Source organism: Podarcis erhardii, assembly GCF_964252035.2.
Source record: "Podarcis erhardii genome assembly, chromosome: 4".
Taxonomy (NCBI): Eukaryota; Metazoa; Chordata; class Lepidosauria; order Squamata; family Lacertidae; genus Podarcis; species Podarcis erhardii.
The window spans coordinates 22682502-22697301 of NC_138508.1; the positions used below are offsets into that span (position 1 = coordinate 22682502).

Here is a 14800-nt window from a genome sequence, read left to right on the forward strand (position 1 = left end):
ATCAGGGGTTAAAGAATGGTGTTCTTCCACAGTGAGTACTAACCTGCATTATTAGCAACAGACAACCAGGGGATGGCTTTGCATGAACGGGGCATGATGTGTTAGTGACACAGGCTCCAATCTCACCATTAACCGAAGCAATGATAGAACTAAGCCTGTGACAGTCTTGCTGATTCTTGTGTGACTACATGACAGCAGAGTAAGTGTATATTGTCTCCTGCAACCTTATTGGTAGCTAAAAATACAAATGCACACTCAAGGTCACAACATAAACTCCTTCATAGTTTTTGACTACCTATTTATCCTTATAAACAATTTAAGGCAGCTTATTATAAACATAAGGACGTGGGTGGCGCTGTGGGTAAAACCTCAGCACCTAGGATTTGCCGATCGCATGGTCGGCAGTTCAAATCCCCGCGGCGGGGTGCGCTCCTGTCGTTCGGTCCCCGCGCCTGCCAACCTAGCAGTTCGAAAGCACCCCCGGGTGCAAGTAGATAAATAGGGACCGCTTACCAGCGGGAAGGTAAATGGCGTTCCGTGTGCTGCGCTGGCTCGCCAGATGCAGCTTGTCACACTGGCCACGTGACCCGGAAGTGTCTGCGGACAGCTCTGGCTCTCGGCCTATAGAGTGAGATGAGTGCACAACCCTAGAGTCTGGCAAGACTGGCCCGTACGGGCAGGGGTACCTTTACCTTTATTATAAACATAATGTGGTATCTCTCTACCTCCTCTCTAATGTTGTTTATTGATGAGAATGAATAATATGGGGTTATTCTTGATTAATTAATAAAAGAAGTTGGATGTTAGGAGGGTGCTGAAATTTAGTGAAGCGACCTGACTTGGGCAACAGTTTGTTGGATAATCCTTAATTTTAAACTGAAAATGTGGAAAATAAAGTACAGGTGGATTTAAGGCAGTGGTCTATATGTGCCAGAGAGGTGGCCAAACCTTTTCTGTTCTACACTTCCATTAATGAACAGACTCATTTTCTCTGTGACCTTAATGGAGGGGCTTGATGAAACCTCCATGCAGCAACACAGCTAATTAAGCCACACTGAAGCAATTTTGCACTGTTTATTACCTTGGATACTATATTTCCTCCAAGGAACTGAGAATGAGGGCAGGGAGTGTTCTCAGATGGATTCCTATTTCAGGCAACAACCCAGCCCAGACCTGCTAAGTTACAGAGATGTACATTGTACAGCTTCTGACGCACCTCTGGTCAGGGCATCAGCTGGGAGACTTCCAGCTTTAGTTTTACTTATTTCATTTATGGCCCAACTTTCTTAACAACAACTGAAGGCAGTATATGATTGGTTTCCAGATGGTCTCCCATCCTGCCACTGACCAACCAGTTCCAGGCGTAAATAGCACTGCTTCAACGAACTCTCATGTAAAAAAAGTCAATACTGCTATTCTTGAGGATTATTTTAACGAATGCACAGTAGTGTGCCACTGTATGCCAGATGAGAACAGCATTGGCTGCTATGCACAGTTGAGTATGTGCTGAAGGGAAACATCAGCTGTGAATTCTGAAAAAACAGTCTAGGCAATACTAGGAAAGCAATGACTGAAATGTGAACCTTGCAAAAGATAGACTTTGGAGAAGTCCCAGATAGACTCTGCAGAAGTCCCAGATTCAAACCCATGATTTGGTGGCCATGGGCAAATACTTCTCTTCCAACCTTCACTTATCTCACACTTCCAATGTGAAGATAAAATGGAACAAGAGTTGGAAAGCTCCTTGTACAAAGCAAAGAGCGCTTTCTTGCTTCATTAACCATCTAGTAGCCTGTGACAGAAAGATACATGATGCTATCCTACGTAGAAATGCCACTAATCAATAAAAGCTGCCTGGATAAAGGCCAGCAGAAGCTTTGAGGTGGCATAACAGTGTTTCCATGCTTTTATTGTGGGCCAGTTTTGTTCTTACCTTATCTATAAGTTTTGCAAGGAACAAATATAATTTCCTTGAATTTTATACCAGCAAGTTGCAGATAGGACTTAAGCCAACCTTAAAGCTCTGCAAAATCAGCAGCTACCTCAACCTGCCAACCAGCAGATCTCTTTTTACATTTTTCATAGGTTTTTAAGCACTAGCTCTTGTCCTGTCTCCTATCTCCCGTTGTTAAATATTCTCACCCGCAACCTTGCAGGCAATGCATGTGAGAAAACTGGACCTTGAAGTAAAATGCATTCGGAAAGAAAGATAATGGCTTGGTCGCACAAGATGGATGCTGAGAGACATTAAATGTTGCCATGTTTTCTACAGCCATTGCTCCAACTCAGAAGTCACTTATTGCTTTGTATGCCAGGGAGGCTAATTTTCAATGTATGACTTACTGGTTTATTGCTTATATACAGTTTAACTGCCACAAGCACAAATAATTTGGTACACAGTATGTACCTACACCAATGTGATCATGGCTTTTTCTTTTATTGCTTCATACTTGTAAGTTATTGCTAGGAGCTAATTCTCCCAAGCGCACATGCACAATTCATAATGGGCCGCTATGCAAGTACAATATGAATTTTCAGTACAGATTTGTCTGAAGATTTTATTTGCAGCTTGGTCCTAGCAAAAGATCTCTCTGCATTCTCTGCATTTACACAGCTTGTTAATTTCCTTTGTTTTCTTTGCCTACTTGTTGATTAATAATATCACATCTGGGAAGGATTTAGAAAAGCTGCCTAAAAGCTGAACTGGGCTAGAGCTGAGAACATGGGCATCATACCTTTGGGGTATTAGTTGGACTGTATCCAACTCCGTTCTACAGGTTGAGTGTTATGTTATAAAATAATAAACATACAAGCATAAAGTGATGCTTAAATTAGTGAATTCAAGAACTGTGGGATCAGAGCACTTAAATGACTGTGCTGGCCAAACAGTGTTATTTCTGATACCAAGAATGACTTAGATCCTTAGAAGGTGGGATTTTTGAGGAGTTCATCCTTTGCAAATTCTGATATGAACTGACCTGATCCCCAGCTTCCTAGACTAATGTGTTGATCTGAACGTAAGTTATCCACCAGCATTCCCACTTCCCAAATATTCTGATGAAGTTCTCAGGTGTTTTTTTTTTTAAAAAAAAAACCAGAACAAAATAAATTTTAAAAGCACATATTCAAATGTATTATTTTTGTGCAAATATTATTTTAACTTGCAGAATGATGTGGAAACATGGCAGAACGGACAGATAGGAGAACACATACAAAAATGACAAGGAATGGATATGTCAAGCCCTACTAAAAAGCACGTATTTGTTTTCAATGGGATACTTCTACTCATCTCGCAACATTTATTCAACTGCATTTGCTTTGCTTTGTAAATGATGGTTGAGTCCCTTAGTGATGTTTGGCAGATTTGCTGAATGTTGAGTACTTGATCTATTCCAAAGAATTACTAGAATGGCTAGAGAGTGACTCATAAATATGTAAGTGATTATAACATACCTGGAAGTGATCAAAATAATGGCACTGACCTAAAATGGACAGGTGGCACATGGATGCACTGCTTAAATTTCCTTCTTCTCAATTCTGGCAGGTGTAACATACCACTTACCAGTGGTAAATGTTGTATGGCAATCCTAGTGCCATCTGCCAATGATCCATTCTTGATATGATTTATTTTCTAGCACAAATAGGACTGGAGAAGGCTCTGACACCTACTGGCCATTGTGAAATAAGATAGGATATATTGGGAAGGGCCATAGCTCAGTAGTAGAGTATCTGTCTTGCATGTAAATGATCCCAGTTTCAATCCCTGGCACCTCCAGTTTGGGCTGGGAGAGCCTCTTGCCTGAAACCCTGGAGAGCTGCTGGCATTCAGTGTAGACAAAACTGGGCTAGATGGACCAGTGGTCTGCCACTAATACAAGGCAGCTTCCTATGTTCCTATACATTAAGAGGTATGGGACAGCAGAGGAGATTCAGTAGAGTTTGCAAATACTCAGTGGGTCTAGTTTAGACCCATGTTTCAAGACAAAATACTGTATTTAGTAAGCATTCTAAAATAACACCTGTTCAACATTTTTCAAAAAATCTCCATGGAAGCCAATCCTGCAATCTATAAACAGATTTCCCCAATTATTTCCAGCACAGTTACTTGATGCATGTGAGTAATGTGTGTGTGGAGATATTAAATCCTTCAGTTTGCTACCAATTTAAAACGATAATTTAACAGATAGCCTAAAATCCATGGCAATCTAGAGTGTAGTGCCTGGGAATTGTATAAATGTCCCTCCCCACATAGTCTCTGCCTGGAGACATACTGGCTTGTTTGAAGGGCATCATCTGTGTGTTGATCTCTAGGATTTATAAGAACGTCATAGGGATGTCTTAGGTAAATTAAATTTTATGTAGAACTGCAAGTGACATACATGCCATGCACAGTGTAAGATGTAGATGTTCAGATAGTTCAGAAGATGAGAGGCACTATCAGACATTAAAAGATGCAACCCTGCCAGTTAGGCATGGCTAAATCCGACTAAGAGCAATGCAGAGGGACTAACCAAAATTCTATGGATGCCCATATGCAATGAGGCTTTCTCCCATGTAAGTCTGTATATTGACTTCTGCTTGAGTGCACCCTGGCAAGAGCTATGTGTAAGTTACAAACATGTGAAAAGCTTGAGGGCACCGGCAAATCTTACTTTGTAACCCTGCAGTTCAATTTAGTTTTAAAGCATTCTGAATGAGATGATTTGGTTAGGAAGATATTAAATCCTCCAGTTTGGAATATTCTGAGAGGCAACACTACTAGTGGTTTTGATCTGTGGAAGATCAAAGTTCAAATCCTTGCTTGATTTGATCTGAGTGCCCCTACAGCACAGGGTCCAGCGTGGGTAGCCAATGTGGTGCTCTGCAGATGTTGGACTGCATCTCCCATCAGCCCCATTCAGCATGGCTAATGGTCAGGAATGATGGGCATTGTAGTCCAACAGCATCTATAGGCCACCGTGTTGGATACACCGGCCCTACAAAGTTGCTGAGATGACAATGGTACAGCATTCTGTACACTGTGAGTCCTGTAGAAATAATCAACAATAAACCATAATATCTATTTCAACCTAAGGGGTACATTTCATGGGTATGCACAAAGACATCCTTTTGGAGCACATGCTTTAGAAATGGACTCCTTGCCACTGTATTGGAAACATGAAAATCAGATAGCATTATTGTCATGTATGACTGAAATGTGATTATGTTGCAACAAGTTCTGAGCTTTTGTTTTCTCAAGCGTAGGTCTTGATTAGACTGCCTTCTTTTTAAAGCTCCTAGATGCATGGAGTTAGTGATCTAACATCTACTCCACTCATAGGTCCCAAAGGCAAGACCAACAAGCCTATAATTCAGAACTTGGATGGTGTGCCACTGAAAGGTACTGATGTAGTAAATTGTCCTACCAAACGGAGATAATGCCTTAGCATATCTCTCATTTGGATAGCACTGCATTCATTTACATTCTAAAATGTTGCCTTAGTTCCTTTTGATAAGTTTTGCAAAACACTGCCTGCTCACACCTTGCAATTTGAACAGCCTTCCAGCCGCAGAGCTTTGCTGAATCCGAAATGTCTCTCTCAATGAGGGGCAACTGAACCATATGGTCCACAGCATCTGTTTAGTTAAAGCTGGGGGGCGGGAAGGTCATTCTTGATTTAATGAAAAATGTCCATGCTTTTCTCTTCAAGATATTAAATAATCTGGCCATTGCAGCAATATAAAAAGGCAAGACTGGCAATACGCTCAAGCTTCCCTCACACAATGAGCTAGAGAAACGTGCCCCCAAAGGAACTTTAGTTGTCATAATACGGAAGCACATCACTTGGTACAATGCACTGAAAATGGGTGTCTGGGAGGTGTCGCATTTGAAGATGCTTATATATAAAAAGCACTGTCTGCAGGCTCTTTGTGGGAAGCTATTCTTTCTTTTGAGAGAGTTGATTTATTTGCAAACACAGCCATTATCTCCATGGAGATGATGATACCCAATTGTTTAGGTTTTGCACTGATCTCTGTGATTATAGTGGTTCTGCTTTTTTCCCCATTCAGGACCATCACTCCTACCTCCTGGACACTATTGTTCAAAGGAATTAGTATTCCTAGTCTCTCTACCTGTCTAGAAACAATGGGAACAATTCACCAAGCAATGTTGCCATGCAACGTCCCTTAATTATAACTGAGGTTGAACAGAAGGCCCCTGCAAATCCTAATGCAATGAATGGAGGAGATTACATAGCCATAATGCTTGGTAGATTTCGTTCCCACTGTCCCTATGATTTCCATAATCATAATGATTTTCATTGTTGGGACCATGTGTGTGTTGGAAGCTCAGTACTCAGAAGCAAATTTTTAAAGTTCATATCTAAATGAAGCTATTTCACTGCAAAATTGGTTCCATGATGACTCCAGTTTAGAGATTCAAATGTAGTATAAGATGCAACCCACCCCCCAGTCTATCTGCTAATAGCTTGCATATTGCTGGATAAAGCAGCAACCAACAGCTTTCTCAGAGGTAATCTGCTGTGCTAAAAGTGAAAAAACAAAAATGTGATATTGACTTGAGACTCTGCTATGAATGGCTACAATGTATGGGAAAATGTACAACCTTTGACACAGGAATACTTCAAGCCCTGCCTTGCACCTTATGAAAACAGATTTTGAACCAAAGGTAATATGGCTAATTTTGCTCTGTTAGAGGGTGGGACAGCAATGAAGAACCTCTAATTTTTAATAATGTCCTTAGATCAATGGGCTTGTTCTGAGAAAAATGACCGATATTGATAGAGCATCATCTGTGGCCAGTTTACAAAAAGAGACTTCTAACAATGCAATCCTATGCATGTCTACTCAAAAGTAAGTTGAACTGGGTACCATGGGACTTGTGTAAATGACTTTTTATTATCTTATTATCTTATTCCTAGTTATTACTTATTTTATTATTCCTATCATCAGGGGTTCAATTTCCACTCTCAACTGCTATTAATCACAATCTATTTTAAGGCAGAACATCCCATCATGACACTATCTGGATGTTTCAAACTAAAATTCCTATCCTCCCTGACCATTGGCCATGTTGGCTGAAATGTCTGGAAAGCCCCAGGCCTGGGAAAGGGATATCAAGCTTGAAATGGATATGGTACCCTCACTGATATCCTGAGTGGGTGGTCCAGTCATGAGGATGGATTAGGAAAACTGCCTGCTGGACCAAACAATGCATATGGTGACCCGGACCCATCAACAGGGGAAGGGGGTCTGGGAGATGGCTGTGCCCACAACTCACTGCTTAAGAACATTTGCTGTAAATGAATTAATCTAGAGAAACAGCCTTGTTCTCAGAAGCAACACACTCTTTGCAGCGAAGAGCACAGCATCCTCCTAAACCTTTGACTTCAGCTTAAATTCCAGTTTTGCTTTTAAACTTCAGAACTGCTGTACAAACCTGCACTTGAGTGTTCATCTGTAAGACACGGGCAACATTCAGCTTCAAATTAGCATTCTGCTCAAGGTACCATTGCAGAAGTAATATGCCAGCCACCTCTTTAACTGTCAAGAAAGCTCCAGGGACGCAATACCAGAGAAATACAGTATGTTCTATGCTTCACCTTTGGGTATCAAGGATCACACAGGGCATAAATCATCAAGGTTCCACTGGAATTGTGTTGAATTGCTTCTGTGCAAGATAGCCAAGAGTTTTGTGGCACATTAAAGACTAACAAGATGTATCGTGGCATCAGCTTTTGTAGACTAGAGAGCACTTTGTTGGATGCATGAAACATTATCTTGTGCATGTATATCTCTGCCTATCCATCCACAAATATAGAGGGAAAATGGAAGTGTTCGGTTTCAAATCCCAGGGGGATGCAGAGCCCACATGTTCCAGAAAGCGCCAGTTTTTATCGTGCATACACTTTTGCCCTGCACAGCAATCTCAGAAGCAGAATGCTCCCTCTTGCATGGTTGGCTATTTATTTACATTTTTACCCCACGTTTTCCCCCAAAGAGCTCAGGGCATTGTACACAGTTCAACCACCCCCACTCAGCTTTGGTTAAAAAAAAAAGCCCAAAGCCACCAACAGCAAAACAGTACTACCACCCCAGCTCTATTAACACAAAATATCTGAAGGAATGTCATTAGAACAAAACACAGCATATATCAGAATGTAAAACAAGTCAAATCCAAATGCATGTCAAAACAATCTCAAACACAATCGATCAAATCCAAGAATTAATTCAACAAAGGTCCTCCATCTGGCCTTTATGTTCCCAACCCATACTTGGCCTCCTTTTTACGATGATGGGAGCTGCTTCTCCATGGAGCAATTTATTTTATTTTATTGCAAAACAGTGGCAACAGATATCTGTTGACCCCCAGAAGCTGGCCTTGGCTTGAAGTTGGGTATCCCCAAAGGCCTGGGGATTTTCTTCCTATTAGCCCAGCTCTCCACGCATCACTATGTGAGAGCAACAGATGTGCCAAAAAAGATAATACTCTCTGCATCCAATGAAGTGGACCCTAGTCTACGAAAGCTTATGCTCAGGCCTAGCGCAAGGGATTGCGCCACCTGAGGCAGGCAGTGGCTCTGCCATCACCACTTTCCCTCTTCATTGAGGTTTTGCTGATGGCGTCCTCGTCTTCCCTCCTGCCATCCTTCCTTACTTCTCGTCCTTTCTCTTTGCTCCCAAGTAAGTGTTGGTGCTGATGTCTTCCCCACTGTTCCCTCTCCACCCTTCCTTCCTCACCTTACCCAAGGGGGCCCTCTGTGGCATTCCACATTTATAACAGTCTCTTTAGCCACTGTGATTTGCCTTAGGCAGTCTCCTGCCTACCTCACCCAAAAGGCCTTGCCCTGTGGGACACTGAGAGCAGGATGAGGCAGGGGGGAGGAGTAGGGCTCCAAGACTCTTGCCTTGTTGGGTGGAGTGAGAGGGGCTGATGGGCAGCCAACCCAGCTAATAACAAAGTGAGCAGGGGGTTCAATTGCAAATTCACTGCCCCTTGTGCTGACCACTTGAGACAACTGTCTCATTCCTCTTTGTAATTGGGCCAACCCTGCTTATGCCACAATAAATCTTCTAATGCACAATTCTGTACATGTCTTCCCAAAGGTAAATCCCACTGAATTCAATGGGACTTACTCCCAAGTTAAGTGTGTATAGGATTACAGCCTAAGTTTTTAAGATGGCAAAAGATCTTTGTTTTTGCTGCAACAGGCTAAATGGACAATTTTTCAAGAATCCGTCCCTTTACCAGTTCTGAGTTCACCGAGTTGTGATTTCACAAGTAAAGCCCCATGCATGGTTTTATGTTCTTCAGAGTATATTAAAGTTTGGCTTGGAATGACGCACTGCTGATGCAAAGGAACACTATAAATTTTGTAAATGAAAATCTCTTACTGAATTGGTCCGCATGAAAAATGAACATGAAATTATCTACATATACAAGTGAAATTTTACTGCTGATCAAAGCAGTAGCTAGACTACAGTCCTCAAACTGCTTACTCTAGAGTAGTTTCAAGGATATTGATGGCACCAGGACTTTTGAAGCTCCAGAATATGAAAGGTATTTTGAGGGGATATTTCTAAAAATATATCAAATCTTGAGAAACTGAACGCGCCAACATTAATAATTGGATATTCTACCCATGTTAGTAACTGGAAATGCAAAGCCAGTGACAACAGGTATCTTATGCCCCCCAATGATAACTGGACACTTGGGAGAAGTTCAGAGGACAATGATGTTGGACCACCTACTTTTAGGCATGTTTCATTACAAAGGACAATTACTTTACTCTGGGGCTTTAGGATTTCCAATAATATACCAATTAATGAGTATGAAAATAACTACTTTGCTTGCATTGTTCTGATGCCAGGACATAACACTACTAGCGGGACAAATATTGAACATCAGTTTAAATATGCAAGACATAAACATCTACTAAACAGAAAATGAACATGATCGAAGTGTAGCTCTTGCAAACCCCCAGCAAAATGGCATTTCTTATAATTTGAAGAAGAAGAAGACCTCACCTGGAGTCCTGTGTCCAGTTCTGGGCACCACAGTTCAAGAAGGACACTGACAAACTGGAATGTGTCCAGAGGAGGGCAACCAAAATGGTCAAAGGCCTGGAAACGATGCCTTATGAGGAACGGCTAAGGGAGCTGGGCATGTTTAGCCTGGAGAAGAGGAGGTTAAGGGGTGATATGATAGCCATGTTCAAATATATAAAAGGATGTCACATAGAGGAGGGAGAAAGGTTGTTTACTGCTGCTCCAGAGAAGCGGACATGGAGCAATGGCTCCAAACTACAAGAAAGAAGATTCCACCTAAACATTAGGAAGAACTTCCTGACAGTAAGAGCTGTTCGACAGTGGAATTTGCTGCCAAGGAGTGTGGTGGAGTCTCCTTCTTTGGAGGTCTTTAAGCAGAGGCTTGACAACCATATGTCAGGAGTGCTCTGATGGTGTTTCCTGCTTGGCAGGGGGTTGGACTCGATGGCCCTTGTGGTCTCTTCCAACTCTATGATTCTATGATTCTATTCTAAGAAGCAGCTTTGACAGATAGATGGCAGAAAATATACAGGAGTAGCCTAGCCTCACATCTGATACAGCATGTGAAATATAGTCCAGATAATGAAATGTATAAAAAGTAGACAAAATCCCTATGATATTATATGCAGAATTATAATTCTTCCTGCTGAGATGATTATAAATGATCTCTACAGTATTTGTATGAAGTGTTGTTTTTTTAAAAATAAAAAAATAAATACCGAGAAGCATATTTAGGTAACTTTCCTTTCAACGCAGGAATGCATCATAATCAGTTTAGCTGGTGCAACTTCTGAGAGCAATTCACCAAGTACCGCTACCGTGACTCTTACATGCATTTCACAGATGCATGTGAAGGGGGCCTACCCCGATTCTGTTGGCGTGAATGCTGGATGTTTAAAGAAGTAGCAGGGGTACTACATCTTCAGATAAAAAGAAATGCCCACCTGTTTCAGAACAGAACAAAGCAATATACCAAATGCTCCATTTATTTCAATGGGCCTTGCAGAAGAGTCCCAATGCTTTGTGGAATGCCTCCCCCACTAATAGCAACTCAATCTGGATTCTTCTTCTTTTTACCACATTGATATTTATGGCCAACAGTAGCTCTGGCAACAGAAAGGTATTTTGTTTTAATTTGATTAAAAAATAAAAACCCCTGCTCCCTCCCTTGACCCTTCCCAGTTTGTTTATGGACTGCAGTCACCCACCTTTAAAAAGAATTATTGCCTGACATTTCACGGAGCTTTTACTGCTTGCTTGGAACAATGCAGTGAAACAGAAAGAATCTCCTCTTTCCTGTCATGACCCAGTTCTGGGTTTGTGCTTTTTTGATGAGTCTTTGATCTGCAGCAGGCCTCATAGGCTCGTTTCCCGGAGGAACATGGTGCCAATGTTGTAGGAAATCTTTCTCACTCTGGCAGATGTGACAGAGGACTTTGGCTGCTTCTGACCAGTTCTGACCTCCAGGAAATAACAAATCCCAGGGATTTCCTTTGGAAAGTTGTCTGGAAGCTCTTCACGGGATCGAGGAATGAAGATAAAATTTTCTTCCTTTTTCAGAAGCCTGGGGATGGATGGGGAGGGAGGGAGGAGAGATTAAACAAAAAATCAGTGTTGAATTGCAGTTCTCAAACTACAATGCAGACCAACTTTACAAGGCTCAGAAGATTAAGGACAAGTAAACTTTTTCATAATTTCTGCACAAAATATAGTGTCGGTTGGCCACTTGGTAACAACAATTGGCAACAGCAGATTGAGCAATCCATGTTCATATATTTATTCATTCAATACTGCTCTTCAAATCTCCTAATGACTGTCTCCAATGGCTTCATATAGATGTCAAGTAGCACTGGGGGCAGAATACTGCCTTGCGGAACCCCACAGCTCAGTTAGAAGGGGACCCAAAGGCAATGTTATTCACTGAAATTGACCATGAAGGTAGGAGCAGAACCACAGTGCCTCCAACTCCTAACATGGAGGTGATCCAAGAGTATACCATGGCCTGGCCAATGGTATGCAAATCCTCTGTGAGATCAAGGAGAAACAATGATGTCGCACACTCTGTTTCTCTCCTAATAAAGGTCATCCACCAGGGCCAATTTGATCCTCCAACCAGTTTGGGGGACCCAGACTTAAATGGGTCTAGATAATCAGTCTCACCCAAGAGTGCAAGTAGCTGCACCATTATACCCTTAATTATAAGAGAACATAGCTAAATCTGGAAATCTCAGCATCCAGCACCTCCCCTTTCCCTGGCAAAGTGTGGAACTAAATTAGGAAATATTGCCTAAAAGCTAACACATTAAACTCCGTGGAACTGTGCTATGTGTGCTTTGGATTCAGAATAGTTCCATTTGCCACCTGTGCTTTAGAAATAGAAATTTAGGAGCCATGCCTGAGCCAATGGCCCAACTCTGTTTTGGCGAGAGATGACCGATATGGCTAATTGAACTGAAGAGACACACCTCCCCAATCATTCTGACTCACAACTTGTCTGTATTTGCCAATACAATACTGGAAAAGCATTCTTTTTGTTCAAAGGTTTTGAGCAGGTTTTATTCCTATGGCAAGAAATAAAGGACCTTACGGCACAGTTTCCACTGCTGGTAGGGGATTCTGTGCTACCGTAAAGCACAGTCAATATGTTATCCATACAGAGGCGAGACAGATCCTGTAAGGGTATGAGAGGCAATGCAAAGACTGTGCCAAAAGTAGAAATGCACACACACACTATCTCAAGAGGAGCTGTGTGGGATGAATAAGTATCTGCTTGGGGATTAAGTGTTTTGGAAACAGCCGTCCCTGCCAGGGACCTTGCAAGTCTCAGACCATTATACTGAGCCCAAGCAGGTCCCTTGAGCTTGATAGCAAAATCCATTCTTTCAGCTGTAAAAATTATATGGAAGCTTACATTTCTGCAAAAAGCCAGTATAATCCCCGAATGTTTTCTGTAGGAGTCATATGGCTTCAGCTGATGATATATACCCTCAGCAAACAAGAACTGCATTCACAAAATATTCAGATGCTAGCCAAATCCATTTCTTGCTGCTTTCTCCCATTTTCAGAAAAAAATGGACGTAATAACTGTTTATACAAAATGGACCTAAAAGCTGTTAGCATTCATATATATAGGTGATATATTCTAACGGAAAGTTTATAGCAAGTAGAACATGTTTCTATGGGAAAGAAAATTCAGTTAATATACAATTTAGCCTTAGATTCAGATATTGGGGTATCAAGCTTATGAGATATCTACCATAACAGGTGAACATCAGTAAATACAGAAATACATTTGACAGTAGACGTGTTTGCATTCAGCCTGTTTTGAACAATTAATTTACCTGCTAGTCCAACACTCTTTTATTCATGACTCTACCATTGTTAGTGGCCTAATACAACTATTACATTACTCAAGTCCATCAAGAATAGAATAGATCAGTGGTCACCAACATTTCTGGGCTCAGGGGCCCATTTAGAATTTTGAGAGGATGTTGTGAGCACCAGCCACAAAATGGCTGCTGCAAAGATGGTTGCCATGAGGTTGTGGGTTGAAGCAAAAATAGGAATATTGCTATTACTATATTTAAAAAGCATGAACTGATTGGTTGACCTGAGAGACCAGGGTTCAAAACCCCAGCTGCTCACTTTGTCTTCTGCTGATAAGGAGACATGCATCACTTCGCAACACACCAATTTGGCTTTACTAGCAAACCGCAGGAGCGCAGGGAGCGTTTGCACGACACACCTACACACTGCAGCCAACTCACTAATGTGTCGCGACACACAGTTTGGAAAGCTCTGGTGTACATTTTTGGGGCAGATGGTTTACTGTTTATAAAGCTGGATAAAGACTCTCCTCCCTGAAAGAGAGGGGAGTGGTTGTGGGCGGGAGCCTGAACACCGCCCCTAGCAGGGGGCGACGCCCCCTGCCTCCAGCTCACCTGGCTGGCGCGTACGCCCCCCCCGGTGGCCGTCCAACCAGGTGCCGTGGGGGGGGCGTGTCCAGCAGCCTTGATGCTGCAGCGTCAGCCTCTCCCCGGCCTCATTTCTCTTCGTCGTCCTGTGCGAGTCACCCACCCTCCACTCCCATTGAGTTAGGGCTTAGGTCATTGACCTTGCTATGGACCTTAGGTTGGTCGCCCCGGTTGCACGGGGGGCCTGGTAGGAGTTTTTCCATTTGGCATTAGGCTTTTTGGTTTTTTCGCCTACCTCGTAGCAATCGTCACAACTTTTGTGGTATTGGTGGGTAGGTTAGGCATTGGAATAATGTGCTGTGGTGTGTCGAAGTGCTAGGTGTGGCCATCGCCTATGCCTTCAATGTTTAGGGGTATTCCGTTAAAGGAATCTGGCGGTCGTGTATTCTGTCCGATGCCTGCTTGGCGGGAGGCCATGGCACGACCCTCGGTGACAGCAGGGGTGAGCCTATAGTTGGATTAGCATCAACAGGTGATGAACCCCTGGTGAATAAACCCACTTGTTTCGCGATCCAATGCCTAAGCCAATACCTTTTCATTGCTGTAAGTTGTGGCCTTTTCTAGCCCATTAACCTTATATCACGTGTCCCTGTGTCTTCTTTTCACGTCGCGGTGGTCGGGTCCTCGAACCACAAATCAACCACACTGGAGAGACTACCAAATATGCCTTTGGTTAATGCAACCTCCTTGAATTCCCAAGTCCTGTTTATCATGAACAATAGAAACCACTTTAATTTTAGTGCTAGCAATACGGACTAAATATGCCCCCTTAAAGC

At 42.3% G+C, this 14800-nt stretch overlaps 1 protein-coding gene across 1 annotated transcript in view; it reads right to left on the reverse strand.

Annotated features, from left to right (window-relative positions):
* Window positions 1-10548: 10548 nt before the first annotated feature.
* The window catches only part of GUCY1A2 (guanylate cyclase 1 soluble subunit alpha 2), a 161821-nt gene continuing 157569 nt past the window's right edge, over window positions 10549-14800 (reverse strand). The window contains exon 8 of the mRNA XM_081860349.1: window positions 10549-11614. Coding sequence (XP_081716475.1) covers window positions 11407-11614 — 208 coding nt within the window. The 3' untranslated portion in view covers window positions 10549-11406. The remainder of the gene's footprint in view (window positions 11615-14800) is intronic.